This window comes from Pristiophorus japonicus, chromosome 8 (genome assembly GCF_044704955.1).
Source record: "Pristiophorus japonicus isolate sPriJap1 chromosome 8, sPriJap1.hap1, whole genome shotgun sequence".
Lineage (NCBI taxonomy): Eukaryota > Metazoa > Chordata > Chondrichthyes > Pristiophoridae > Pristiophorus > Pristiophorus japonicus.
The window spans coordinates 199,900,506-199,926,259 of record NC_091984.1 but is presented as its reverse complement, the minus strand read 5'-3'; the positions used below and the strand labels follow the sequence as shown (position 1 = coordinate 199,926,259).

General features: G+C 44.8%; 1 protein-coding gene across 1 annotated transcript in view; it reads left to right on the top strand.

The window, feature by feature from the left end:
• Positions 1-25,754, top strand: part of sart3 (spliceosome associated factor 3, U4/U6 recycling protein) — a 46,764-nt gene that overhangs the window by 4,418 nt on the left and 16,592 nt on the right. Inside the window, exons 2-10 of the mRNA XM_070887771.1 lie at positions 4,698-4,824; positions 5,839-5,943; positions 7,114-7,298; positions 11,257-11,362; positions 12,512-12,636; positions 13,964-14,119; positions 22,781-22,919; positions 23,405-23,512; positions 25,370-25,447. Coding sequence (XP_070743872.1) covers positions 4,698-4,824; positions 5,839-5,943; positions 7,114-7,298; positions 11,257-11,362; positions 12,512-12,636; positions 13,964-14,119; positions 22,781-22,919; positions 23,405-23,512; positions 25,370-25,447 — 1,129 coding nt within the window. The remainder of the gene's footprint in view (positions 1-4,697; positions 4,825-5,838; positions 5,944-7,113; positions 7,299-11,256; positions 11,363-12,511; positions 12,637-13,963; positions 14,120-22,780; positions 22,920-23,404; positions 23,513-25,369; positions 25,448-25,754) is intronic.

The window sequence follows — 25,754 nt, the reverse complement described above, 5'->3', positions numbered from 1 at the left end:
CCTAGATTGTTGTGCTCAAGTCTCTGGAGTGGGACTTGAACCCTTAACCTTCAAACTCCGAAACGAGGGTGCTACCAACTGAGCCACTGGCTGATCAAAGAGACCAAGGAGATGACCAAGAAGAGTCTGAAAGGACTTGAAGCGTCTCCACACAATAATGAGCTATGGTCATTTGTTAAGCCTGTGATGGTCATGATCGCCACTGAAATCAAAGCTCAGAAATTTAGGACGTTCAGTAGTTCCACAAAATATAGGAGTGTCAACTTCTGTACATCCTTTCTAATACGATGGTGAAAGGTTTGAATGCTAAAGGTGTAATGGGGCTGGTGTAGTACGAGTGCAATATAACAGTTTTTTAACCAATTACTGAGTTATGCAGTGCCACTTGGTACCTCACCACTCCTCTGCAGTTTCAGTATTCACAAGTCCATGACTCGCACAAGTGAGATGAGCTCACTGGTCATATACAGTGAAAGTATTAAAAAACCTGCCAGGATTTACTGTGAATAACTAAGCAATTGCCCAATGGAGACATTTATCCAGAGATCCTTAGAAAGGTATCAGAGGTATAGAAGAAGCATTGAAGCTGTGAAAGGGTTATAGTTTTCTCTCCTTGTCCTTGTGTAACCAACTTTGACAACAGTTTCCAGTCGGCTGAGTCATCAGTGAACAGTAACGTGATTCTTTATGCTGTGCGTAATTTAAGTTAGCATATCCCAGGTGTAACAATGAAGTCCGATTGTGGTAATTACCAAGTCTTTTTGCCCCCTTCCTTTAGACTAGACGACCTTATGCAAGCTGAACTACTGAATGAATGTATTTATAAATACAATTAGATAGAATAATAAAGACACAGGCAAGATGCAAATGTTTGCAGTTACTATCTATAGTATATACCCAGTGCAGGTTTCTTCTCACTCTTGTTCATATAAAAAGCAATAAAAACAATTGAAGGGGTCAATCATTTGCAGTGTACAGAACAACAGAAAATACCTTGTTTACATAGGAGTCAAGAATGGCGATACCCTCTGATCTTTAACAATCACACTTTTAAAAAAAAAAGAGAAAGCTAGTCACTTAATAATGGCTGCTTTTAACCTGCATTCTGAAAACCACAACTAACTTCCCATCTGCAAAGATCCCTGACTAAATCAGTTAACTTTGATTGACCTGATCTCGTGTTTACTTAATAACTTAGACTTTGTTCCCTTAAAGTAACACAGCTCCACCTTTGCAGAATAATGCATTTTGCATTACATGATGTAATAGTCCTGTGTGTGCAAAATAGTGTACAATCTGACATTGAATAATGTCATATGTGTCTTTAAATGTTTCTATTCATTTGTTTAAAACATTTTATTCCTGATATTTTTTACATCCTTACATGACTTTATGCTCTTCTTTCATATGGTAGTAGCAAAGCAAATCAAATGTCAATATCTAAGTTGGATATCCAGGCCAAAGCTTCCGGCGTAACAGTGTAGGCTGCCTGCAAATTTCCTATGAGGGCAGTGCACAATGATGTACTCCAGGGTCTGATTAGGAGCGCCATAATTGCATGATGGAGATGCTTTAATCTTCCATCAATGGAGAAGGTGGCAGCATCTACCATGATCAGTTCTGAGGCGGTTGATGGTTGTCCACTGTTTGTGAGGAAGGTTTGATCCTTCAGGTTGTACTGCGGGGTCCTCTATAAAGGATCCATTCCATATGCCACAGTTCTTCCAAGCATTTCGTCATCAAGGTTGAGGGGAGATCGTTGAAGAGCTTCGGCGACGGTCCAAAATGGTTGTTCAAGTCGGCCTGGATCGGCATGTCTTTGCTGGTGTAGTGGTTGCTTTCTCTGGAGACTGCATAGTTGCGGCATAGCTGTGGTGGTGCGATGTTTGCAGCCAAGGTATTGGTGTCGATAAAAGCATACCAGTGATAATTCTCATCGTAGAATCAGCTGGACAGCAATGGATTTGACATGCAGATTTGAGCAATACTCCGCTGTAGAGTATACCAGAGTGAGTGCTGCTGTATGGAGGGTTTGAGCGTTTGCTCCCCACATGAATCTGGCGAGTTTCTGGATCGAGTCGACCCTAATCTTTAGTTTCTTCCCAAGATTCTGGAGATGTTGTCTATATGACAGGGTGCGATCAAGCGTGACTCCTAAATTTTTTTTTGCCATGCTTTACCTCTGCTGCGAAAGGAGACTTTCAAAGCTCGGTTTGCTTGATGGGTGTTGAGGTGGAATGTCGAGGTGACAGTCTTTTGCGGGTTTGGCTGAAGTCGCCATCGGCAGAAGTAGGCATCCATCCTCTGTAAATCACTGGTCAGGGTCTCTTCAGCGATGGACAGATTCATGTTTTGCATGGCCATAGCAATGTCATCAGCGTATACGAACTTGTGGGCAGTTCACCGGTGTAAACGTTGAATAACATGGGTTATTCAACCAGGACAGAATCCTGTGGGAGTCTGTTGTTCAGTGTCCTATATCTGCTCTTCTGGGTGCCAGAGTACACACTGAAGTGTCAGTTGCTAAGCGTGGAGTTGAGAAGAGGGATCGTTGTTCTGCAGGGTAAAATGATGGAGAACTTGAAATGCCGTCCATGCTTCCATACTGTGTCATACACTGCTGACAGGTCCACGAGTGCTACGGCCATCTTGAACTGGTGCTGGAAGCCTGCTTCGATTTGCAATGTTAAAGCTACCACTTGGTCGCGGCAGTTACGTTCGCTCCAGAAGCCCGCTTGCTCCTTAGGTTGGCTCGATGATGGGTGCTAGTCTGTGGAGTAGTAGTCTCTCCAGCACTTTATATCAAGTGCTAAATAAGGAGATTGGGCGGTTGCTGGAGGCCTCATTAGCATTTTTCCCCTGCTTCAGGAGAACAATTATTTTAGTCTCAGAGAAGAAGGAGGTCCCAGTACTTTTCGGAATTCTGGGTAAACACCATCTGGATCAGCAAGTTTTCCAGAATTGGTTGTTGACAGGGCTGTGGTTAGTTTGTCCCAAGGTGAATGGATCAGGCTTAGTTGACGAACATAAGTGCCGCCATCAAGTTTGTGGAAAGCTGCCACTTCACCTGGCATCGAAATTCTTTGTTCACCGGACCCTTTGATGTTTGTATCAAATGGGATGCAATGGCGTCCGTTCTGATGGTCGTCCTGTGTGTATAAGCGGGGTTTGCCCCACCAAGTTGACTGAGCAGGGCCCATGCTTTCCTGCTGGAGTGAGTGAAGTTAGTCTTCACAAGACTTCTCTACCTTTCATGTCTTGCCGAGTCAAACTTTTATCGCATAATAATCCTGTGAAGCACCTTGGGACGTTTCACTACGTTAAAGGCGCTATATAAATACAAAGTGTTGTTCAAGGACTTCGGGATTGTGGTGGCTGTGGCTGAGTTCTAATTCAGCGAATAATCCTGGTAGAGAGCCTCGCTTTCTCCTGTCCAACAAGGAATATATGTCTTTCTAAACCCCGAGGTATACTCTGTTTTGCGGAAGCTTTAATAATTCTTATAAATCTGTTGAAGGCATTGGTGGTTGGTGAAATCCACCTGATGTTGGTGTCAATTCACCTTTGGAAGTTTTCCCAGTTTGCTTTTTTGAAGTTCCATCGTGGTTCCGGTTGCTGTAATGACAGGAATTTTGATGCCGACGTTGATGATTGAGGGCCTGTGTTGACTGTTGGGGAAGTTGTCAAGAACGGTTCTGGAGGAAATGATTGGGTTTCCTTTGCTGTTTTTAGACAGGAAACATAGATTTGGGTTATATTCTCTCTGCCATCTTGACTAATGAAATGTACCTCGATCTTTGGTGTCAAAAAGGAGGAACTTATTCTCTAGTGAAGCCTACTGTACAATTGCTTTTCCATTATAAGTTGGCGTCTACATAGCCCCACATTGTGTGGTGGCAATTAAAATCTCCAAGATGGATGTTGACTTGGAGGGAGCGGTGGGTCAGGCCACTGTACGAGTGGTGGTTTGTAGACACTGAAGATTGTTAGCTCTCCTACGCGTATTGCTGTGGTGAAAACTCCTGTAATACTGTATACTTGAGTTCGGTGCAGCCTTCGATACCTTGTTTAACATAGCTGCCAGGCCATAATTGGGATGGTTGTTGCAAGTGATTAGGTCAAAACCTGTGATACGTCCTCTTGTATCGTACTGGTGGATGTGTTCGATGTGTGTTTCTTGAAGTACCAGGACATTAACACTGTGTTTCTTCAATAACCTTTCGAGATATTCACATTTTGAACCAGAGATGCCTTTGATGTTAAGTTGGCATATTTGGATGGCTGGGCCTGCATGTAGTTTTCTTTGGTGCTGGAGAGGACGATTGATTTGCTTGTTTCGGTGTCCTTTGAGACGACATTAGTTGTGATCCAAGATCTAAATTCACGTAATGGGGTGAGCCACGAGAAGGCTGTCATCATCCACTCCTTTATGCTCCTTAAACCATTGGCCAGGAAGCTTTATGCTGTCACCTTGTGTGGCTAATTGAGACAAATGACATGATTTGCCATAGACAGAATAGAAATCTCTTTTTATCTGATGTGGGTGGCAATTTAAAGATAAAATACTACTAGATTAATAGGTAACTAATCAGCTGTTACATTGTTAAATGAAATAGCATGTGTGACTGTAATCTTTGGGACACATGCTGGTAGCGTTGGCATGGCGGCAGCACTGATCTGTGCTCTGTTCCTTTTAGCTTTCCATCAGCGCCTACGACTACAACTGTCACGTGGATCTAATTAAATTGCTACGTCAGGAGGGGGAGCTGGTGAGATTGCGGAGTGCTCGACAGAAGATGAGTGAACTTTTCCCGCTTACTGAAGGTAAGACAATTAAGGGGGGGGAAATCACCCCCTTTAAGGGCCATTACCACCTCAAATGGGGCTGTACAGCCTTTCTGCCCTGGGGCAGGCGGCGGATTTCCGCTGTGCCCTGTGTTTCCGCCCGCTCAGCGCGCCGACCCCTTACTGCCCAGCGGGGGAAATTGCTCTGCGGGCGCGTGGCTGCCGTCAGTCAGTGCCCTCCAGGCAGCTTCACGCAGCGCAGTCAGTGGCTGGGCGGTACGGCTACTCTTAAAGGGGAGTGTGCCCTGCTGATGCCGCCATTTTATTTTAATTGCCAGTCGGCTGTACAATGACGGCCGCTGGTTCGGCCGGGCCACCAACAGGCAGCCTGGGTGCAGGGTCGCTGGCCCGGCCAAACCACTCCCTGGTGGCCCAGTGGGCTGCACGTCGGCCTCGTAGCGTCCCTCCCCTTTAAATGAAGGGGAGGGACGTTGCGACGTGTCAGTGTGACGTGGCACGTCCGCGTTGCGGTGGTGGACACCGTCCGCTCCATTGCAAACCCACCCCTACACCTCCTCAAACATCGCTCCAAAGTGCCGGGAGACGGTGTCAGAGTTAAAAAATCCAATTTTCCGTCTCTGTCCTCTGACTCCCACCAGACGGTAAATTTCCGTTTAATTCAAAGTGCCCTCCCCAATTTCCTGCTGACGGCAATTTCGGCCCCAATGTCTCTAGCTAAAACCTGCGTTATTGTAACATTTTTAAAGTGGACCAAATTTTGTTACATATTTGAAACCAGCCTGCTGGCTAGGGTTTGAAGAATCAATCCATTTTCACACAGTCTCTATTGTAGTTCTAACAGTTCTTTAATTTCTATATTCTGTTGTTGCTCTGTTTTCTGAAGACTGAGTATGTGAATCTCCTCTGCAGGTGTAGCATTTCTGAGTTTTCAATGTTGACATCAGATAGACAAAGACGTTGTTTGTATTCGTGAATAATTTTGTTTGTGAAAATTCAGGTAAGAAAGTAAGCAAATGTGATCGTGTATTGCAGAGCTTTGGCTGGACTGGCTGAAGGATGAGATTCGTATGGCAGAAGAAGCACCCGACAGGGAGAAAGTGTATGAGCTGTTTGAGAAGGCGATCAAAGATTATATTTGTAAGATCCTCTTCTTTACAATTTAGCTTTGTCTATGAGTTCCAACAATGAGCAACCACCGATTCCTTGGATCAAGCTAAGCACCCTCCCTGTTGCCTTGCAGCAAGCTCGCACTTGTTGACTGAGCAGAGAGTTGGTCCTGTCTAGTTGTCCCAATGAAATGAGGTGGGGAGGCTGTTCTGAAAGTTCGCTCTTTATTGGATGAATTCAGCCTTAAATCTGGCACTAGTTAACTGGGAAATGAAAAACCCATGTGGTTAAAGCAGACGAGTGATCAAATATTTAATGTAACTGGGGGTGACGGCATAGGGTCACAGCATGATGAAGCTCTCCATATTGGAATTAATTGTAGCCACTGCAATTGCCATATTCACCATTACTCAATCAGGCGTTTAGGTTTGCCACACGGCAGAACCTGCAGATACTGATTAAATTGGTCTGCACATAATTGACACTTACCTTAGTTGTCAAAGCTGCAAAGGAATCTCCAGGAATAGATTCCCAATAATTGTTAGTCCCTTTGCCACCATTTCTTACTCTCTCAAGTCCTGACATTATACTATGTTAAAACTCATCCTACTGGACAGACTTTTGGATAGACTTCAAAATGTGGTGGGTATAGTTGACTCCACCACAGAACAACCAGAATGTAAGAGTGAATAAACACTTAGCCCTGAAATAATACCATAGGATACTAGCCTACAAATGCTTAATGTGTTTGTCTAAAGTTCCTCTCTCCAGTACTTTAGTGAAGGTGTTGCCTTGTTTAAAATAATTAGGTTAACGTCTCTGCAGAAGAATGTGAATGAGCATTTGTAAATCGTTAGCCTACAACATAATTTTAGGAACTAAGTGCACCTTTACATGTAGATTGTTCCACAGTGGCGTCAGCAGTGACCAGGTTTTGGGGTCTGTCCAAGAGGCCACATTCTGTCCAGTAGGAATGAGTTTTACTACAGTTGTGAAGTTTCAAAGTTGGAAACAGTGCTGTGAGACACTGCCCCTTTATGCCTGCCAGAAGCCAGGTTTGTTATGTATGCAAAGTTTTCATGGACAAAATTCTCTTGATGTGGGCACCTGCTAATAACTAAGGCTTGGTTGTAAGAATACATGCACTAGTTTTAATTCTGTTTGTTATACGCTACTATTAACAAATAATTTTGAATACAGGTCCTGAGATATGGCTGGAATATGCCCAATACTCCATTGGCGGGATTGGTCAGCAGGGTGGTATCGAGCGAGCTCGTGGAATATTTGATCGAGCCTTAACTGCTGTTGGATTACATATGACAAAAGGAGCAGCAATCTGGGAGGCCTTCAGAGAGTTTGAAAATGCTATTTTAGGAACCTTGCAGGTAAGGGACTGATGACACTAAATTACCAGGGAATGTAAACAAATGGTAAACCTATGTGTTTCATGGATATAGATACAAACCACTCAGAAATAATTGGCTAGTGGTGTAGAATATATGGGATTGTAAGCATTGCTTTTTTTACATTTCATTGATCCGTTAAAGTCTATTTAAACTGAAGTTTCTCTAACTATTGCATTCAGCTTGAACACAGACCCTTTTGGCAGGAGCGATGCCAATACCGGGGAGTGGAATAGCTTCCATTTTCAGCATCAAGTATCAACTCCTAGTTCGGCTGTATGGGTTATATAGGTGGGACAAAGCTTCTCCTACTCTGCCTGAAAAATGTGCAAAACAAAGTGCTGTTTCCGACTGTAGCAGCACTTCTGTTTACCGCACTTGTCTTGCAGTCTGAAAGTGAGATTTTAGTGCCAAATTATGGACGGTTTTGTGCTGCAATCCCAAAATGATTAGGAACTGGGTTGAGATGGCCCAAAGTCATTTTGACAAAAAGGAGACTTGTATCCCAATGCTTACATTAGACTTGAACCCAGGTCCCATTGATGAAGTAATGGCCCAGAATTTGCAGTCAGGATGACAGCAACCTGGCAGCACTCACCATTATTCCGCTTTTGCAACTGACCCTAACTTCGAGATTTGGTGCACGCGCAGGCGTTTGCGAAACCCAAAGTTGTGGTCAGCTTGCTCTGAAACGGGCTGCACTGTGCCCACCCCCACACCAACCACAGAGCCAGCAATCTGTAATCTGCCAAATCATTGAAACGAACCAAAACTTCAGCTCTTTCGCAATAAGTATGCTGTTAAATTCCCCACTAAAAGTTAGACCCAAAGGGATTAGGTGTAACAGTGGACTCTAGGGGAATCAAGGGATATGGGGATCGGGCAGGAAAGTGGAGTTGAGGTCAAGAATACAAGAAATAGGAGCAGGAGTAGGCCATTTGATGCCTCGAGCCTGCTCCGCCATTTTGAAAGTGATATTACTGCTAAACAGATGTTAAGGACCTGGAAAACTAATTTTAATTTTGTGCAGTGTGAAATTTGTCCATTTATTTTTAAGAAACTTCTCAAAAAAATGTTTTACATCTTTATTTCAGGTTTGCCTTTTCCCCAATGTGAGAGTCTCAATGTTTTTCTTTCTCTAACATTTAAAAAAAATGTAGAATTTTAATAACTTACTTCTTTGTTCACTGTGAGAATTCTGCATTTTGATTGGCTGCTTAGACAGCCTGTTGACATCACAGCAGTTCGTACAAGAGATCCCCATTAAGTTCCATTGAAAACCCAAAGTTCTCGACACAGGGATCGCAAGATCCGTGTGTGACGCGTACTTCAGGGCTGTCGGTGAACGCTTTTGCTTCACTGCTGACTGCAAATTCCAGGCCGTTGTTCTCTGATCCATGGCAGCACTCGATTTTACAGTGTAGGTGCAATATCTGCTTAATTTATCAGCCAGGCAGCAGTATTGAATTTTCTTTCAGTGGAGAAAATGGAATGAGCTTTTATTCAGGCATTTACACAGATTTGTTGCCCATCACCTCTATTGGAGCCTTGGCCAGTGACACAGTGAACGTTTTAAACAGAACTATGGAGGCCGTGAATAATTGTGGGATTTAGGAGCGGATGTTCAGTCGGATTCTGGTGCATCTCACATTTCATGTGAATTTACAAATTTAGAATTGAGTAGTAGTATTAGAGCTTCAGATCTATAATCGTGACTGAAGTCTGTGTATGTAGATAGTCATGTTTCATATCCTGTACCTCGTTGAAATAGAAAATATTAAACTGAAATATTGAGGTGTTAACACCCGATGTTTCATTGTTTAATTATATGAAGAAGGTGTGGGTGAGGAAGGAGCAGTGATTATTGGGCTATGAAGACACCAAGCGCAGTTGGACTCTAGGGAAATCAAGGGATATGGGGATCGGGTGGGAAAGTGGAGTTGAGGTCAAGAATACAAGAAGTAGGCCATTTGATGCCTCGAGCCTGCTCCGCTATTTAATAAGATCATGGCTGATCTGATCCTGGACTCAGTTCCACTTCCCTGCCCGCTCCCCAGAACCCTTTATTCCCTTATTGCTCAAAAATTGTCTATCTTCACCGTAAATATATTCAATGACCCAGCCTCCACGGCTCTCTGGGGCAGAGAATTCCACAGAATTACAACCCTCAGAGAAGAAATTCCTCCTCACCTCAGTTTTAAATGGGCGGTCCCTTATTTTGAGACTATGCCCCCTCGTTTTAGTTACCCCTATGAGTGGAAATATACTCGCTGCATCCAACTTGTCCAGCCCTCTCGTTATCTTATATGTTTCGATAAGATTATCTCCCATTCTTCTGAACTCCAATGTGTATAGACCCAACCTGTCTTCATAAGTCAACCCCCTCATCTCCGGAATCAACCTAGTTGAACCTTCTCTGAACAGCCTCCAATACAATTATATCCTTCCTTAAATACGGAGACCAAAATTGCACGCAGTACTCCAGGTGTGGCCTCACCAATACCCTGTACAGTTGTAGCAGGACTTCTCTGCTTTTATACTCTATCCCCCTTGCAATAAAGGCTAACATTCCATTTGCCTTCCTGATTACTTGCTGTACCTGCATACTAAGTTTTTGTGTTTCATGCACAAGGACCCCCAGATCCCTCTGTACTGCAGCACTTTGCAATTTTTCTCCATTTAAATTATAATCTGCTTTAATATTTTAATATAAGGTGGATAATCTCACATTTTCCTACATTAAATTTTACTCCATCTGCCAAATTTTTGCCCACTCATTTAGCCTGTCTATATCCCTTTGCAGATTTTTTGTATCCTCCTCACAATTTGCTTTCCACCCATCTTTGTATCATCAGCAAACTTGGTTACATTACACTGAATGGCGGTGCAGGCTAGAAGGGCCGAATGGCCTACTCCTGCACCTATTTTCTATGTTTCTATGTTTCTATCCCTTCATCAAAGTCATTAATATAGATTGTAAATAGTTGAGGCCCTAGCACCGATCCCTGCGGCACCCCATGAGTTACTGTTTGCCAACCGGAAAATGACCCATTTATCCCGACTCTTTGTTTTCTGTTAGGTAGCCAATCCTCAATCCATGCTAATATATTACCCCCAACCCTGTGAACTTTTATCTTGTGCAGTAACCTTTGATGTGGCAGCTTATCGAATGCCTTCTGGAAATCCAAATACACCACATCCACTGGTTCCCCCTTATCCACCCTGCTCATTACATCCTCGAAGAACTCCAGCAAATTTGTCAAACATGATTTCCCTTTCATAAAACCATGCTGACTCTGCTTGATTGAATTATGCTTTTCCAAATGTCCCGCTACTGCTTCCTTAATAATGGACTCCAGCATTTTCCCAATGACAGATGTTAGGCTAACCGGTCTATAGTTTCCTGCTTTCTGTCTGCCTCCTTTTTTAAATAGGGGCGCTACAGCAGAGGGGGTCCCAATCTGCTGGGACCCCCTCAGAATCCAGGGAATTTTGGTAGATTACAACCAGTGCATTCATTATCTCTGCAGCCACTTCTTTTAGGACCCTAGGATGCAAGCCTAGTTACAGCACCTGGCGGTCTTCATGGAATGGTATAACCTTGCGGAAATCTAGGGCCTAGATTGTTGTACTTTCCTCACTGAGAGAGGTTCCGTATATGGTCAAAGATCTCATTGAATGGTGGAGCAGGCTCGAAAGGCTGTATGGCCTTTTCCTGTTCCTAATTTATATGTTTATGTTCTTATGTAGACTGCTTCAAATGCAGTATTCTAGTATCTGTCAAATGTTGAAATCTTCTCCTGGTTGAAGGGACATTTTAAATTGTGTTGCAGTCAAAATGTTAAGAGGGTTGGAGTATTTTGGAATGTTCAAGTAAGTTCCTCCATTTCAAATCCAGATAATTGACAGTTAAATTAAACAAATATGTTCCCTCCGACAGCCCTTAGCCGGCAGCATTTTGACTCCGGAACAGCAGGAGATGATGAATACACAACTTGCCCGAATACACACACTCTTCAAGAGGCAGCTGGGTGTCCCTTTGCTTGGTAAGGTGCTTTGAGTCTACGTATGGCTAAACTTGCATCTATGGGAAATATGGGAGTCATGCTGGGTTTGTTTTGTGTAGGTGTTGGGCAATTGTAAATCTTTCCTGAGTGGAACATGAGCATAAATTACTAGGAGAGGAAAGGGAATTCTGTCCAAAAGCCCACTGCTTCCAACATACCATCTGAAAATTGTATGTGTGCACACTTCCTAACTTTTTATCTTCTTCAGATTGATTAATCATTGGTTAAACTTACAAGAATGTTAAGTAATCTTGTTCGATCGGCATTATCCACACAATTTCACCAAAGGCACTAATTGTGTTCCCTACCAATCATTTTTCCTCCAACAAAAGGGCATAACCAGTTGTGTCAGCCTATCCCTAAATGTAGTCTTTGAGTCTCTAGGTCCTCCACTTGTAATTGAACCTTTTCATCGTTGTGTTGAAGGTGCCCAACATTACTTGCAATATATCCCAAATATGATCTCCCCAATGAGTTACTCGTGCTTAAAAATAAACCCCTTGCAATCTAGAACTGGTTACCAAGCTTGTTGACAACCACCTCACGTTGACAGGAGACTTAAAAAAAAAGCTTTGCTGCTAGTTTTCCCCTCCCTCCCTTTCCCCTGGGCTACCCACTGGTACCTTGGTTTCTTCTCAGTCATCTGATGCCTTGGGTAACCAGATCAGAGGATCTCCTGGTGGATTTGCCATCCACATGTCTGAGATGTGTAGGATTGTTGGACAGGTTTCATCCGAGTGCTTGTTTATGTTTTGAACTTCACTTCATACCTGAATAACCTTGAGCACCATGGCCATTCCTGTGAGTTGCACTAGTTCTTGGCAGGGCTGCAAGATTAAGAACTCTCTATTTTGCGAGCAAGTAAAAACATGATTAGGGCGTCCTATTCTGGCTGAAGTTACAGCACCTGACGGTCTTCATGGAATGTGTTATAGCAGGCACCTTGCGTAAATCTAGGGCCTGGATTGTTGTACTTTCCTCACTGAGAGAGGTTCCGTAAATGGGCATTAAATGCACTTTTGTCATTCTAAATTAATGCATTCTGCTATGGAATTACTCTAGTCGTAGCCATGTTTATTTCACTGTTCTGATCAGATTGCTTACTGCCATCGGTTGTGCTCTGTGTAGATATGGAGGCCACATATGCTGAGTACGAGGAATGGGCTGATGAACTGCCTAAGGAATCTGTGACGCAATTATACAAGAAGGCTGTACAGCAGATGGAAAAGCGCAAGCCTTATGAAGAAGATCTGGTACGGTTTGATCCTCTGTTACTCTAGCATTCGGGTTCTGTAATGCAAAGGTGTGTTGGCAGCCAGCGCCTGTTCACAATGTATTATACAAGAAAATAAACTCTTTAAAACTCACTGATACCAATTGATGATTCAGTCTGTCTGGCTACCTTTGTGTCTTTCACGGTTATGTACATTGCGAATGAAATTTTGTACTTCAAGAATAGTGACAAATGGGGAAAACAATTGGTAGATTAAAGATAAAGGTAACATTCAGAAATGTTATTTGGAATTTAGTGTCACTCCAAGACCGTGTGGAGTCCCACACCTGGTCGGCAAAATGGTTGCATTCCATTTATAATTTTATTTAACTTGAAGAGCACTTGGCCACTAATTTTATTTCATTTTGATCTGCATTAGTCATATACTGCTTGGGCTGACATGATCCCAGTCCTCTGATTCAAAGGATTCAATTAGCTTATTTATTAAATATGTAAATACTGGATCCCCAATGGAGCAGCACAATAATGTGTGTGAAGGCTCGGCTGTTGCCTTACCGTTTCCCACACGATAAGTTCTTGAACGTGGTCTCTCGGGTGGCATGGAACCAGAAGTGCTCTCTGGATGTTGGGAATGAGGACGTCAATCCATAGTAGATTTATGCATCTCTTTGAGGCCAGTTTAGATTGGCCTGTGTTAATGCCAAGAATGAGTTATCTGCCCACTTTCCCTTTTTGGAGTCTGAACAAAATTATCAGGTACATCCATCCATTTTTGTATTTCTGTTAAGGATTTGAAAACACAACAGGGTTTGCCGACTGATCCCTTGTGCTTCTTACTATGGCGATTTGATTTGCAATGAGAGTCCTGTAACACTGATCCTGTGTTCTGATTGGATATTGGTTGGCTGGTGTACACTTTTAGTCGTATGATCCCAGCTGTGTATTCGATTTGCCGAGCAGTTCCTAATTTGAGGAATTGGGTACTCCTACAAAAGCAAAATACTGCCGATGCTGGAAATCTGAAATAACGACAGAAAATTCTGGAAATACTCAGCAGGTCAGGCAACATCTGTGGAGACAAACAGAGTTAAAGTTTCAGGTTGATGACCCTTCTGAAAGGTCATGAGCCTGAAATGTTAACTCTATTTCTCTCCACAGATGCAGCCTGAGCTGCTGAGTATTTCCAGCATTTTCTGTTTTTATTATTGCAGAATTTGGCGGCGTGAATGTTAATGGGATTACCGTTGGCATGTGATGAACATTGATCTTGGAAAAACAATTTGTCTTGCTTTTGGAGCTATTGGAATATTATATTTCCTAATTGATTTTTGCTTATTCTGTTACAGTTGGTAGCAGATCCTCCAAAACAAGCAGAGTATCAAGCTTACATTGACTTTGAGGTGAAGGAGGGAGACCCAGCACGGATTCAGATCATCTTTGAGCGGGCACTGTCCGAGAACTGTTTAGTGCCAGATCTATGGGCACGTTTCACTCTGTATCTGGTAAGGAATTTTTCTGAGAAAGTGACTCATGGCTGAATGCTTGAGTCCTCACCAGGTTAAGATCAGTTTTGTGAGTCTTGAGTTTTGTGGAGCAAGTTTATTGGTGTTTTATGAATGGTTGAGCGATCAGTGTTGGCCAGGAAACTGTGGGAACGCCCCTGCTCCTCTTGAAATAGTGCCGTGGGATATTTTATGTCCACCTGAGAGGCAGGCGGTGCCTTGGTTTAATTGTAGCCTGTGGAAGTTTTTAATAAAAAAAGAGTGTTCAATATAAGGAATGGACTCTTGGATAGACTGGAGGCTATACCCTGAAATCATTTACAATTGAATGCTGTAATGGGGATTTTCAGATCTTTCTGGATGGATGAATTAAGATGGGCTGAATAGCCTTCCACATCTGTAAATATCTTGTTTGCGACCTTGTGAATTGCACAAATGTACCATGCTCTCTCCACTAATTAATCTCATGACATTAAGTACAGCAATGTGCTGTGGATTTATACAGGTAAGTATCAATGCCTATGGAGATTTAAGCTATGATCGTACCTGCTGTCCCTGGTAAATCTCTGCATTTTCAGACCACCACATCAAAGTTTAGTTGGACTGCAGACAACGCTCTCTCCCCTATTCACTTCATTGGAAAGCCTGCAGACCCTCTGCTCCATTGATCCACCATTGGATAGAGCCTTCCCGATCCACCATTAGTTGGATGTACAGAACCCCCTTCCCAATTCCCTCCTCTCGCATGGTCTACCTTTAGTTGGATATTATGCAGAACCCTCTTCGCCGATCTGCTTTTAATTGGGTAAAATGCCAACCTTCCCCTCTTAGTCAATTTTGGTTGGTTGAGATACAGTGCTCCCTTCCCCCCCTTCCCTGATCCACCTTTAGTTTTACAGAATAAAGTTTTCCCAAGGTCCATTTTCTTTAGTGTTCTGATTCTGGAAGCTTTGTTTCTTTAGTTGTTGCAAACTGAATGAGGTAGATTAAGTCCATGATTGTGAAACAGTACATAGTCATCATAGGCAGTCCCTCGGAATCGAGGAAGACTTGCTTCCACCCCCAAAGTGAGTTCTTTGATGGCTGAACAGTCCGATATGAGAGCCACAGACCCTGTTACAGGTGGGACAGACATTCGTCGAGGGAAGGGGTCGGTGGGGCTGGTTTGCCGTGCGCTCCTTCCGCTGCTTGCGCTTGGTCTCTTCACGCTCTTTGCGTTGAGACTCGAAGAACTCAACGCCCTCTCAGATGCACTTTCTCCACCTCGGGCGGTCTTCGGCCAGGGTCTCCCAGGTGTCAGTGGTGATGTCGCACTTTACCAGGGAGGCTTTGAGAGTGTCCTTATAACGTTTCCGCTGTCCTGTTTTGGCTCGTTTACCACAAAGGAGCTCCGCATAAAGCATTTGCTTCGGGAGTCTCTTATCTGGCATGCGAACTATGTGGCCTGCCCAGCGAAGCTGATCGAGTGTGGTCAGTGCTTCAATACTGGGGATGTTAGCCTGGTCGAGGACACTGATGTTGGTGCGCCTGTTCTCCCAGGGGATTTGCAGGATCTTGCGGAGACAACGTTGGTGATATATCTCCAGCGACTTGAGGTGCCTTCTATACATCGTCCATGCCTCGGATCCATACAGGAGGGTGGGCATTACTACAGCCCTGTAGACCATGAGCTTGGTGATAGATTTGAGGGCCTGGTCTTCAAACACTCTTTTCCTCAGATGGCCGAAGGCTGCACTGGCACACTGGAGGCGATGTTGAATCTCCGCATCAATGTCTGCCTTTGTTGATGAGAGGTTCCCGAGATATGGGAAATGGTCCATGTTGTCGAGGGCCGCGCCGTGAATCTTGATGACTGGGGGGCAGTGCTGTGTGACAGGCTAGTGGAAGACCTTTGTCTTACAGATGTTAAGCGTAAGGCCCATGCTTTCATATGCCTCAGTGAATTCATTGACTATATCCTGGAGTTCAGCCTCTGAATGTGCGCAGACGCAGGCGTCGTCTGCATACTGCAGCTCAAAGACAGAGGTTGGGGTGATCTTGGACCTAGCCTGGAGGCAGCGTAGGTTAAACAGATTCCCACTGATTCTGTAGTTTAGTTCCACTCCAGCGGGGAACTTGTTGATTGTGAGGTGGTGAATAACAGCGAGGAAGATTGAGAAGAGGGTTAGAGTGATGACACAGCCCTGTTTGACCCCGGTCCGGACGTGAATCGGGTCTGTAATGGATCCGTTGGTAAGGATCACGGCCTGCATGTCATCGTGAAGCAGGCGAAGGATGTTGACAAACTTTTGAAACAGAGGAGGACGCTCCATAGACCCTCACGGCAAAGGCCTTTGTAAGATCGAAAAAGGTCATGTATAAGGGCTGGCGCTGCTCCCAGCATTTTTCCTGCAGCTGTCGCACTGCAAAGATCATGTCTGTTGTGCCCCGGTGGGGACGAAATCCGCATTGTGATTCCGAGAGGAGCTCCTCGGCCACAGGGAGAAGTCAATTGAGGAGAACTCTAGCGACAACTTTCCCAGTGGCTGATAGCAGGGAGATTCCCTTGTAGTTGCCGCAGTCGGACTTGTCCCCTTTTTAAAAAATGTTCACCATCACTGCATATCTGAGATCTCCCGACATGCTCTCCTCCCTCCAGATGAGAGAGCTGAGGTCATGTATCCGCGCCAACAGCACCTCTCCTCCATAATCTCGGGATTGCTACCAGTGCCACGTGCTAGTCAGAGTAGGAATTGCAGGATAGCGCAGATGAATACGTGGCTTGAGCAGTGGTGCAGCAGGGAGGGATTCAAATTCCTGGGGCATTGGAACCGGTTCTGGGGGAGGTGGGACCAGTACAAACCGGATGGTCTGCACCTGGGCAGGACCGGAACCAATGTCCGAGGGGGAGTGTTTGCTAGTGCTGTTGGGGAGGAGTTAAACTAATATGGCAGGGGGATGGGAACCAATGCAGGGAGACAGAGGGAGACAAAAGGGAGGCAGAGGCAGGAGACGGAGGGGAGATGGGGGGGTGGGGGCGGAGAGGCCCGGGGCGGGGAACAGGAAGGGCCACTGTGCGGCAGAATTCTAAAAGGACAAAGTGTTAAAAAAACAAGCCTGAAGGCTTTGTGTCTTAATGCAAGGAGTATCCGCAATAAGGTGGATGAATTAACTGTGCAAATAGATGTTAACAAATATGATGTGATTGGGATTACAGAGACGTGGCTCCAGGATGATCAGGGCTGGGAACTCAACATCCAGGGGTATTCAACATTCAGGAAGGATAGAATAAAAGGAAAAGGAGGTGGGGTAGCATTGCTGGTTAAAGAGGAGATTAATGCAATAATTAGGAAAGACATTAGCTTGGATGATGTGGAATCTATATGGGTAGAGCTGCAGAACACCAAAGGGCAAAAAACGTTAGTGGGAGTTGTGTACAGATCTCCAAACAGTAGTAGTGATGTTGGGGAGGGCATCAAACAGGAAACTAGGGGTGCATGCAATAAAGGTGCAGCAGTTATAATGGGTGACTTTAATATGCACATAGATTGGGCTAGCCAAACTGGAAGCAATACGGTGGAGGAGGATTTCCTGGAGTGCATAAGGGATGGTTTTCTAGACCAATATGTCGAGGAACCAACTAGGGGGGAGGCCATCTTAGACTGGGTGTTATGTAATGAGAGAGGACTAATTAGCAATCTCGTTGTGCGAGGCCCCTTGGGGAAGAGTGACCATAATATGGTGGAATTCTGCATTAGGATGGAGAATGATACAGTTAATTCAGAGACCATGGTCCAGAACTTAAAGAAGGGTAACTTTGAAGGTATGAGGCATGAATTGGCTAGGATAGATTGGCGAATGATACTTAAGGAGTTGACTGTGGATGGGCAATGGCAGACATTTAGAGTCCGCATGGATGAATTACAACAATTGTACATTCCTGTCTGGCGTAAAAATAAAAAAGGGAAGGTGGCTCAACCGTGGCTATCAAGGGAAATCAGGGATAGTATTAAAGCCAAGGAAGTGACATACAAATTGGCCAGAAATAGCAGCGAACCTGGGGACTGGGAGAAATTTAGAACTCAGCAGAGGAGGACAAAGGGTTTGATTAGGGCAGGAAAAATGGAGTACGAGAAGAAGCTTGCAGGGAACATTAAGGCGGATTGCAAAAGTTTCTATAGGTAGGTAAAGAGAAAAAGGTTAGTAAAGACAAACGTAGGTCCCCTGCAGTCAGAATCAGGGGAAGTCATAACGGGGAACAAAGAAATGGCAGACCAATTGAACAAGTACTTTGGTTCAGTATTCACTAAGGAGGACACAAACAACCTTCCGGATATAAAAGGGGTCAGAGGGTCTAGTAAGGAGGAGGAACTGAGGGAAATCTTTATTAGTCAGGAAATTGTGTTGGAGAAATTGATGGGATTGAAGGCCGATAAATCCCCAGGGCCTGATGGACTGCATCCCAGAGTACTTAAGGAGGTGGCCTTGGAAATAGCGGATGCATTGACAGTCATTTTCCAACATTCCATTGACTCTGGATCAGTTCCTATCGAGTGGAGGGTAGCCAATTTAACCCCACTTTTTAAAAAAGGAGGGAGAGAGAAAACAGGGAATTATAGACCGGTCAGCCTGACCTCAGTAGTGGGTAAAATGATGGAATCAATTATTAAGGATGTCATAGCAGCGCATTTGGAAAATGGTGATATGATAGGTCCAAGTCAGCATGGATTTGTGAAGGGGAAATCATGTTTGACACATCTTCTGGAATTTTTTGAGGATTTTTCCAGTAAAGTGGACAAAGGAGAACCAGTTGATGTGGTATATTTGGACTTTCAGAAGGCTTTCGACAAGGTCCCACACGAGATTAATGTGCAAAATTAAATAACATGGGATTGGGGGTAGTGTGCTGACGTGGATTGAGAACTGGTTGGCAGACAGGAAGAAAAGAGTAGGAGTAAATGGGTACTTTTCAAAATGGCAGGCAGTGACTAGTGGGGTACTGCAAGGTTCTGTGCTGGGGCCCCAGCTGTTTACATTGTACATTAATGATTTAGACGAGGGGATTAAATGTAGTATCTCCAAATTTGCGGATGACACTAAGTTGGGTGGCAGTGTGAGCTGTGAGGAGGATGCTGTGAGGCTGCAGAGTGACTTGGATAGATTAGGTGAGTGGGCAAATGCATGGCAGATGAAGTATAATGTGGATAAATGTGAGGTTATCCACTTTGGTGGTAAAAACAGAGAGACAGACTATTATCTGAATGGTGACAGATTAGGAAAAGGGAAGGTGCAACGAGACCTGGGTGTCATGGTACATCAGTCATTGAAGGTTGGCATGCAGGTACAGCAGACGGTTAAGAAAGCAAATGGCATGTTGGCCTTCATAGCGAGGGGATTTGAGTACAGGGGCAGGGAGGTGTTGCTACAGTTGTACAGGGCCTTGGTGAGGCCACACCTGGAGTATTGTGTACAATTTTGGTCTCCTAACTTGAGGAAGGACATTCTTGCTATTGAGGGAGTGCAGTGAAGATTCACCAGACTGATTCCCGGGATGGTGGGACTGACCTATCAAGAAAGACTGGATCAACTGGGCTTGTATTCACTGGAGTTCAGAAGAATGAGAGGGGACCTCATAGAAACGTTTAAAATCCTGACGGGTTTAGACAGGTTGGATGCAGGAAGAATGTTCCCAATGTTGGGGAAGTCCAGAACCAGGGGTCACAGTCTAAGGATAAGGGGTAAGCCATTTAGGACCGAGATGAGGAGAAACTTCTTCACCCAGAGAGTGGTGAACCTGTGGAATTCTCTGCCATAGAAAGTGGTTGGGGCCAATTCACTAAATATATTCAAAAGGAAGTTAGATGAAGTCCTTACTACTCGGGGGATCAAGGGGTATGGCGAGAAAGCAGGAAGAGGGTACTGCAGTTTCATGTTCAGCCATGAACTCATTGAATGGCGGTGCAGGCTAAAAGGGCTGAATGGCCTGCTCCTGCACCTATTTTCTATGTTTCTATACTTTAGCACCTCAGCAGGGATTCCATCCGCACCCGTAGCCTTGTTATTCTTCAGCTGTTTTATGGCTTTGCCTACCTCGTTGGAGTTTCACTGAGTTGGTGGCGGGTCGCATGCTGTGGGATGGAGTTGAGAACACTCGAGTCAAAGGCAGAGTCTCGATTGAGGAGATCTTCAAAGTGCTCCTTCCATCGGGCCCTGATAGCCTCGGTGTCCTTGATGAGTGTTTCCCCGTTCTTGGCCAGGAGTGGGGTGGGACCTTGGGAGTTTGGACCGTAGGTGGCCTTGACTGCGGTGAAGAATCCTCGCATAGCCTGGCTGTCGGCCAGTTGTTGTATCTCCTGTGCTTTCTCCATCCACCACCTGTTCTTTAGATCCCGGGTTTTTTATTGGACCTGAGCCTTGAGCCGTCTGTCATGTTGTTTTGCAGCTCCCGAATTGGGTTGTTGCTTGAGGCTCAGAAATGCTTTGCGCTTGCGATCTATTAGTTCTTCGATCTCCTGATCATTTTCATCAAACCAGTCCTGATGTTTTCTGGTTGAGTGACCAAGTGTCTCTTCACGGGCACTGTTATGGAGGCCTGGAGGGCAGACCAAGCGTTGTGGGCATTCAGCATCTCAGGGTCATTAAGGCACGCCAGATTGGCTGTGAGGCGCTGGCTGTATAGGGCTCTCTTAGCTGGGTCTCTTAAGTGCCTCGCATTAACTTTTTTGTGGAGCTGCTTCTGCTGTCCCCTCTGCTTAGAGGCAATGTTAATGTTGATGATGGATCGGATTAGGCGGTGGTTCGTCCAGCAGTCGTCAACTCCTGTCATGGCACGGGTGATGCGCACATCCTTGCGATCCCTGGCTCGGACGATGACATAGTCGAACAGGTGCCAGTGTTTGGAGCGAGGGTGTTGTCACGATGCCTTGTATTTGTCCCTCTGGCGGAACAGGGTGTTGGTGATGAGGAGTTCATGTTCTCGACATTTTGTCAGGAGTAGGGTACCGCTGGAGTTGGCTTTCCCTACCCCCTCTCTGCCAATCACGCCTCCCCAGAGGACTGTGTCTTTGCCGACCCTGGCATTAAAATCACCCAGGAGGATCAATTTGTCACCTGTGGGGACGAGTGACAAGGATGTCTCGAGGTTGGAATAAAAACCCTCTTTAGCCTCATCCGTTGCATCGAGCATAGGGGCATAGGCACTGATGACTGTAGCGCATTGGTTCCGGGATTGGGTATTAGGAAGAGTCATGAGGCGTTCGTTAACCCCACAGGGGGAGTCTTTGAGGCGGTCGACCAGCTCATTCTTGACAGTAGCACATGAAACACATTCCACATCGGAAATGCACTGCATGTCATGTTGGTCAAGGCTGCTCAGTAAGCATTCAGGCTAGTGCCTAAAACTGGCGTTCGACCTATTGCATATTGCATAACTTCTGTTTCAGGGCCGAAGGGACCTCATGCCAGCCGCTTCTGTCCCTGGCCGAAGGGACCCTGTGCTGGCCGCTTTTGTCCCTGGCCGAAAGGACTCTGTACTGGCCCCGGGCCAAAAGGACTCTGCACCGGCGGAATCCATCCCTGCCCGAAAGGACTCCACGCCTGCCCCTGTCGAACCGGCCGGAGGGACTCCGGGATGTGGAACCGACCAAAAGGACTCCAGGGATGTTGAACTGGCCGGAAGGACTCCGAGGCCGGCGTTCAACCGGCGAAGGGACTCCTGGTTGGCGTTGAACCGGCAGAAAGGACCGAGCCAGCGGCGTTCAACCCAACATCTTACACTCCGAAACAACTTTTAATTAATTTTTAAATTTTAATCAACCTTTAAACTTATTTAAACAATTTGGGAGAACTTTTAAAGCTCACATTTTAGACTCTTAATCAAAATACTTTTAAATATCTATTATTAATCTACATTTTTGACCTTTTAACAACTTTTAGAAACTTTTTAAATTGGGGAAACTTTTATAATCTATTATGGATTTACATCTTAGACTTTTTAACAACTCTTAGAAACTTTTTAAACAAATTGGGAATCTTTACCAACTTTTAACTTTTAAAATAACTTTGGAAGTCACCTTCCTAATGCCTGACCCCCCCAACCAAGCTTCGGGCCATCCACCATTAATGGCACAACTCGGCGCCGAGCTTGCGGCCAACACTTCGCCGTAGGCAATTAGGCTTATGGAGCTGTGCCTGGTCTCCAGTTGTCTTGGACCTCACTTGCCACTGGACCAAGACCTTGTTTAGCTAAGCCCTTGTGGTCGCCGGTGTGCAGCGGCCGCTCCACGTTAAAAGAACTCGCGCACAGGCATCTTTAAGTTCGCTAATATGAAGTTCGGGACCTGGAACATCAGGACCCTCATGGACAATCCCAACAACAACAGGCCAGAACACCGCACCGCGATAGTTGCCTGGGAACTCAGACGTTTTGACATTGACATCGCCGCCCTAAGTGAGACCTGGTGGGCAGGGGAAGGCCAGTTGAAGGAACATGGTGGAGGTTATACCTTCTGGAAAGGGAAACCAGAGGCAGAATGCTGCCTTCATGGAGTCGGCTTTGCCATCAAGAATGAGCTAGTCAACCACCTCAAAGACATGGTATGTTGTAAGGGAAGAGTTCTGGGATGTATCTCGACTCAGACATGACTCTTGATTTGATCCCAATCTTTTTGTTTGCCATTCTAGGACAAACAGCTGAAGATCAAAGATCTGGTTCTATCTGCACATGAGCGAGCTGTTCGAAATTGCCCTTGGATAGCTGGGTTGTGGAAAAGTTATCTTCTGGCCCTGGAGCGACACCGAGCCGATCACAAGGTTATAACAGGTAACCTTGTACCAAGAACAGCCCATTGCATTAGAAAAGCCTTAGTTTAGTTTGTAATGTAATCCAACATTAAAAAAATGTTGAAACCATAATGTTCCATGGTTAGGCAGCAAGAGCAAAATTCCTTCTAACTTTTTTTATCTGCTTCCCTTCCCTTTTCCATTCAACCAGTGAGTGAGTGGGACAAATGAAATTGGGATTAAAACTCTCGGCTTCTGGTTAGGTTTGGCAGCGACTTGAACTGCCGAGCCATCTGTAGGAAGTTCTTTCTTCCCTTCCTTCCCCTGGTGTAGAGTTTAATGCTTATTGACATATTTTTAGTCAGACATAATTAATCCATGCAAACTCTGAAGAGGGTGAGATAGGTGATTTTAAAGTTTTCGATCATTGAGTTACAAAGTTCTATAATCTACAGTTATTCTTCGATGCTATCCTATGGGACATCGCTTCAGTGAAATTTACTGTGTTTTTATTGTAATTGGTAGATACCTTTGAAAAAGCATTGATTGCTGGGTTCATCCAGGCTACTGACTACGTGGAGCTTTGGCAGGCATATCTCGACTACCTGAGACGGAGAGTCAATTTCAGCCAAGGTACAGCATTAAGGTGGCTGTCTACTGCTTCAGCCTTATCTCAGTGACCGTATCAAACAATGGCAAAGTGTAAATAGCGGGACAGCAATAAAATGTTGCTGAGAATTAGAACTTCTTTCCTTGGAAGTAGTCCCTGATTTGAGGCAAGCTCACTTTCTCAGTGAGACAGGAGAGTAGAGAAGTCCTATGGAAATATTGAATCTCGATGCAAATCGAAATTAACCAAGGATGAAAAGTTATTTACTAAAGGCAGTGAGGACCAGATTATGGCAGGGAAGGTACTGGGACTTGGGAGGGTGGTATCTGCTGAGGACCCTCAGGAGAAGTGGGAGATGGTAGAGCCCGGGATACTCTAGTGCAGAGTTCGGAGGTAAGTTGAGATGGGATCTGGTGTTGTGATGGAAAATATGGGGAGGGGAGCTTCAGTGAGGGGGAAAGTGTCGCTGTCAGTGAATCTATAGGCTGAGGTAGGGGCAGAGGTATTCTTGGTAATGGATAGGATGTGAGGTTTGAAATTCAGCTTGTGGGTTGAACAGGATGTTGAGGTTGTGCACAGCCTCGGTCAACATGAGGAAGCACCCATGGAGTTGGTGCTGAGGGAACAGAGTTTTAAGCAGGGTCAAAAAAAAGGGCTTTGGTCTACCCATTGTTCATTTTGGAGGCAGTTTTGGCTCAGTCTCAACCTAATGTCAGACAAGCAGCTGGGCAGCACAAAGACAGTCGTGGATTGAGAGAAGTGGTGTAGCGGTAGAGCAAGGTATCATTAGCATATTTGTGGAAACTCAAACCAGGACTGTGAATGATGTCACTTGAGGAGCAAGTGATGACGAAGAGGGAAGCAAAATGGAACTTTAGGATTGGTGCAGAGGTGGGGGTGGGGGGGGGGGTGGCGGGAGGAAGCATTTTTGGAATTGCATTGGGGCAGGTAGCAGTGGAAACAAGTAAGTACAATCCCATGGAGCTAGAACACAGAAGAAAAGTGGTGGAGGAGGATGGTGCTGGCCAATTAGGTTGAATATCTTGGAGAGATTGAGCATGACAGGGAAGGACACACTGGTCATCGTCGCAGAGGATATTATTGAAGTGCAAACTCAGTACTGTGAGCTGGGCAGAAACTGAATTGAAAGGATTTGAACAGGGAGTTGTTGGAAAGGTGGGTGTGTAATTGGGTAGCAACGAAACATTCAAGAACTTTAGACAGGAAAGCTAGGGAGAACAAATGGTCACGGGTGGACTTTTTGAGGAGGTGGTGTTGACTGCAGATTTGAAAGTAAAACACACAATGTCTGAGCAAAGAGCCATTTATGACAATGGGAAAAGAACCAATAAGGAGGTCCAAATGACAGTTTATAAGCGGTTTATATGGAGCTGGACCTGCTTATATGTGACTGAATTCTGTTCTCATGGAGCCTCTTGGATTGAAACTGACCCCCCACCACCAAAGCATCACAGCTATAAGCACCATTCCATAATCACAAGAGAGGAGAGTCTTATTTGGAGCAAATGAAAGGCACAATGCTTGTCTTTCCATCTACCTGCTGTTGAATAACAGTACACTAAGCAAAAAGTGAACCAGTCCTCACAGCAGCAGTAGGAGTATTTGAGTGACTGAGAACTTGCATTTGAACAATTAAACTCTCCTTAATCAGTTGAGGCAGAATTGGATGGCTGGACACATTCATTACCTTCAGCACTGAGACCAAGCCCATAACTTTGTGGATAAAAAGTTGACCATGATGTTGCCTAACTCTCTCCACTCTCCATCTTTCTCTCTCTCTCTACCCCCCCCCCCTCCCTAATCCCTTTCCATGTAGAGGTTTGCTTTCCTGTTAATTCTTTGTCATTTTGTTTGAATAGATTCCAGTAAAGAGCTGGAGGAGCTCAGATCAGCTTTCAGTCGTGGTGTGGACTACTTGAAACAGGATATAGAACAGCGTATGTTTGTGCTTTTATGTTTTAAAAATAGTATGCTGTAGTCAGTTAGTCATGAGCAGATTTGATTTCTGCTATTTTCTGATTTACCTGGCATGCTTTTGAGAACATAGGGGGAGCCAGAGGTGAGAAATGGTCATTCCGCCATTGAACTTTATCTCTCTCTAATACATTAACCAACCTGTTATAGAATCCAACTGCATTTTGAAAAATCCTAATATTTATTCTACTGCCCTGTCTGGCAAATTCAAGATTTATCACATTTGTTAGCCAGGATTTTCCCTTTCTAAATCCTTGCTGGCTCTTTCTT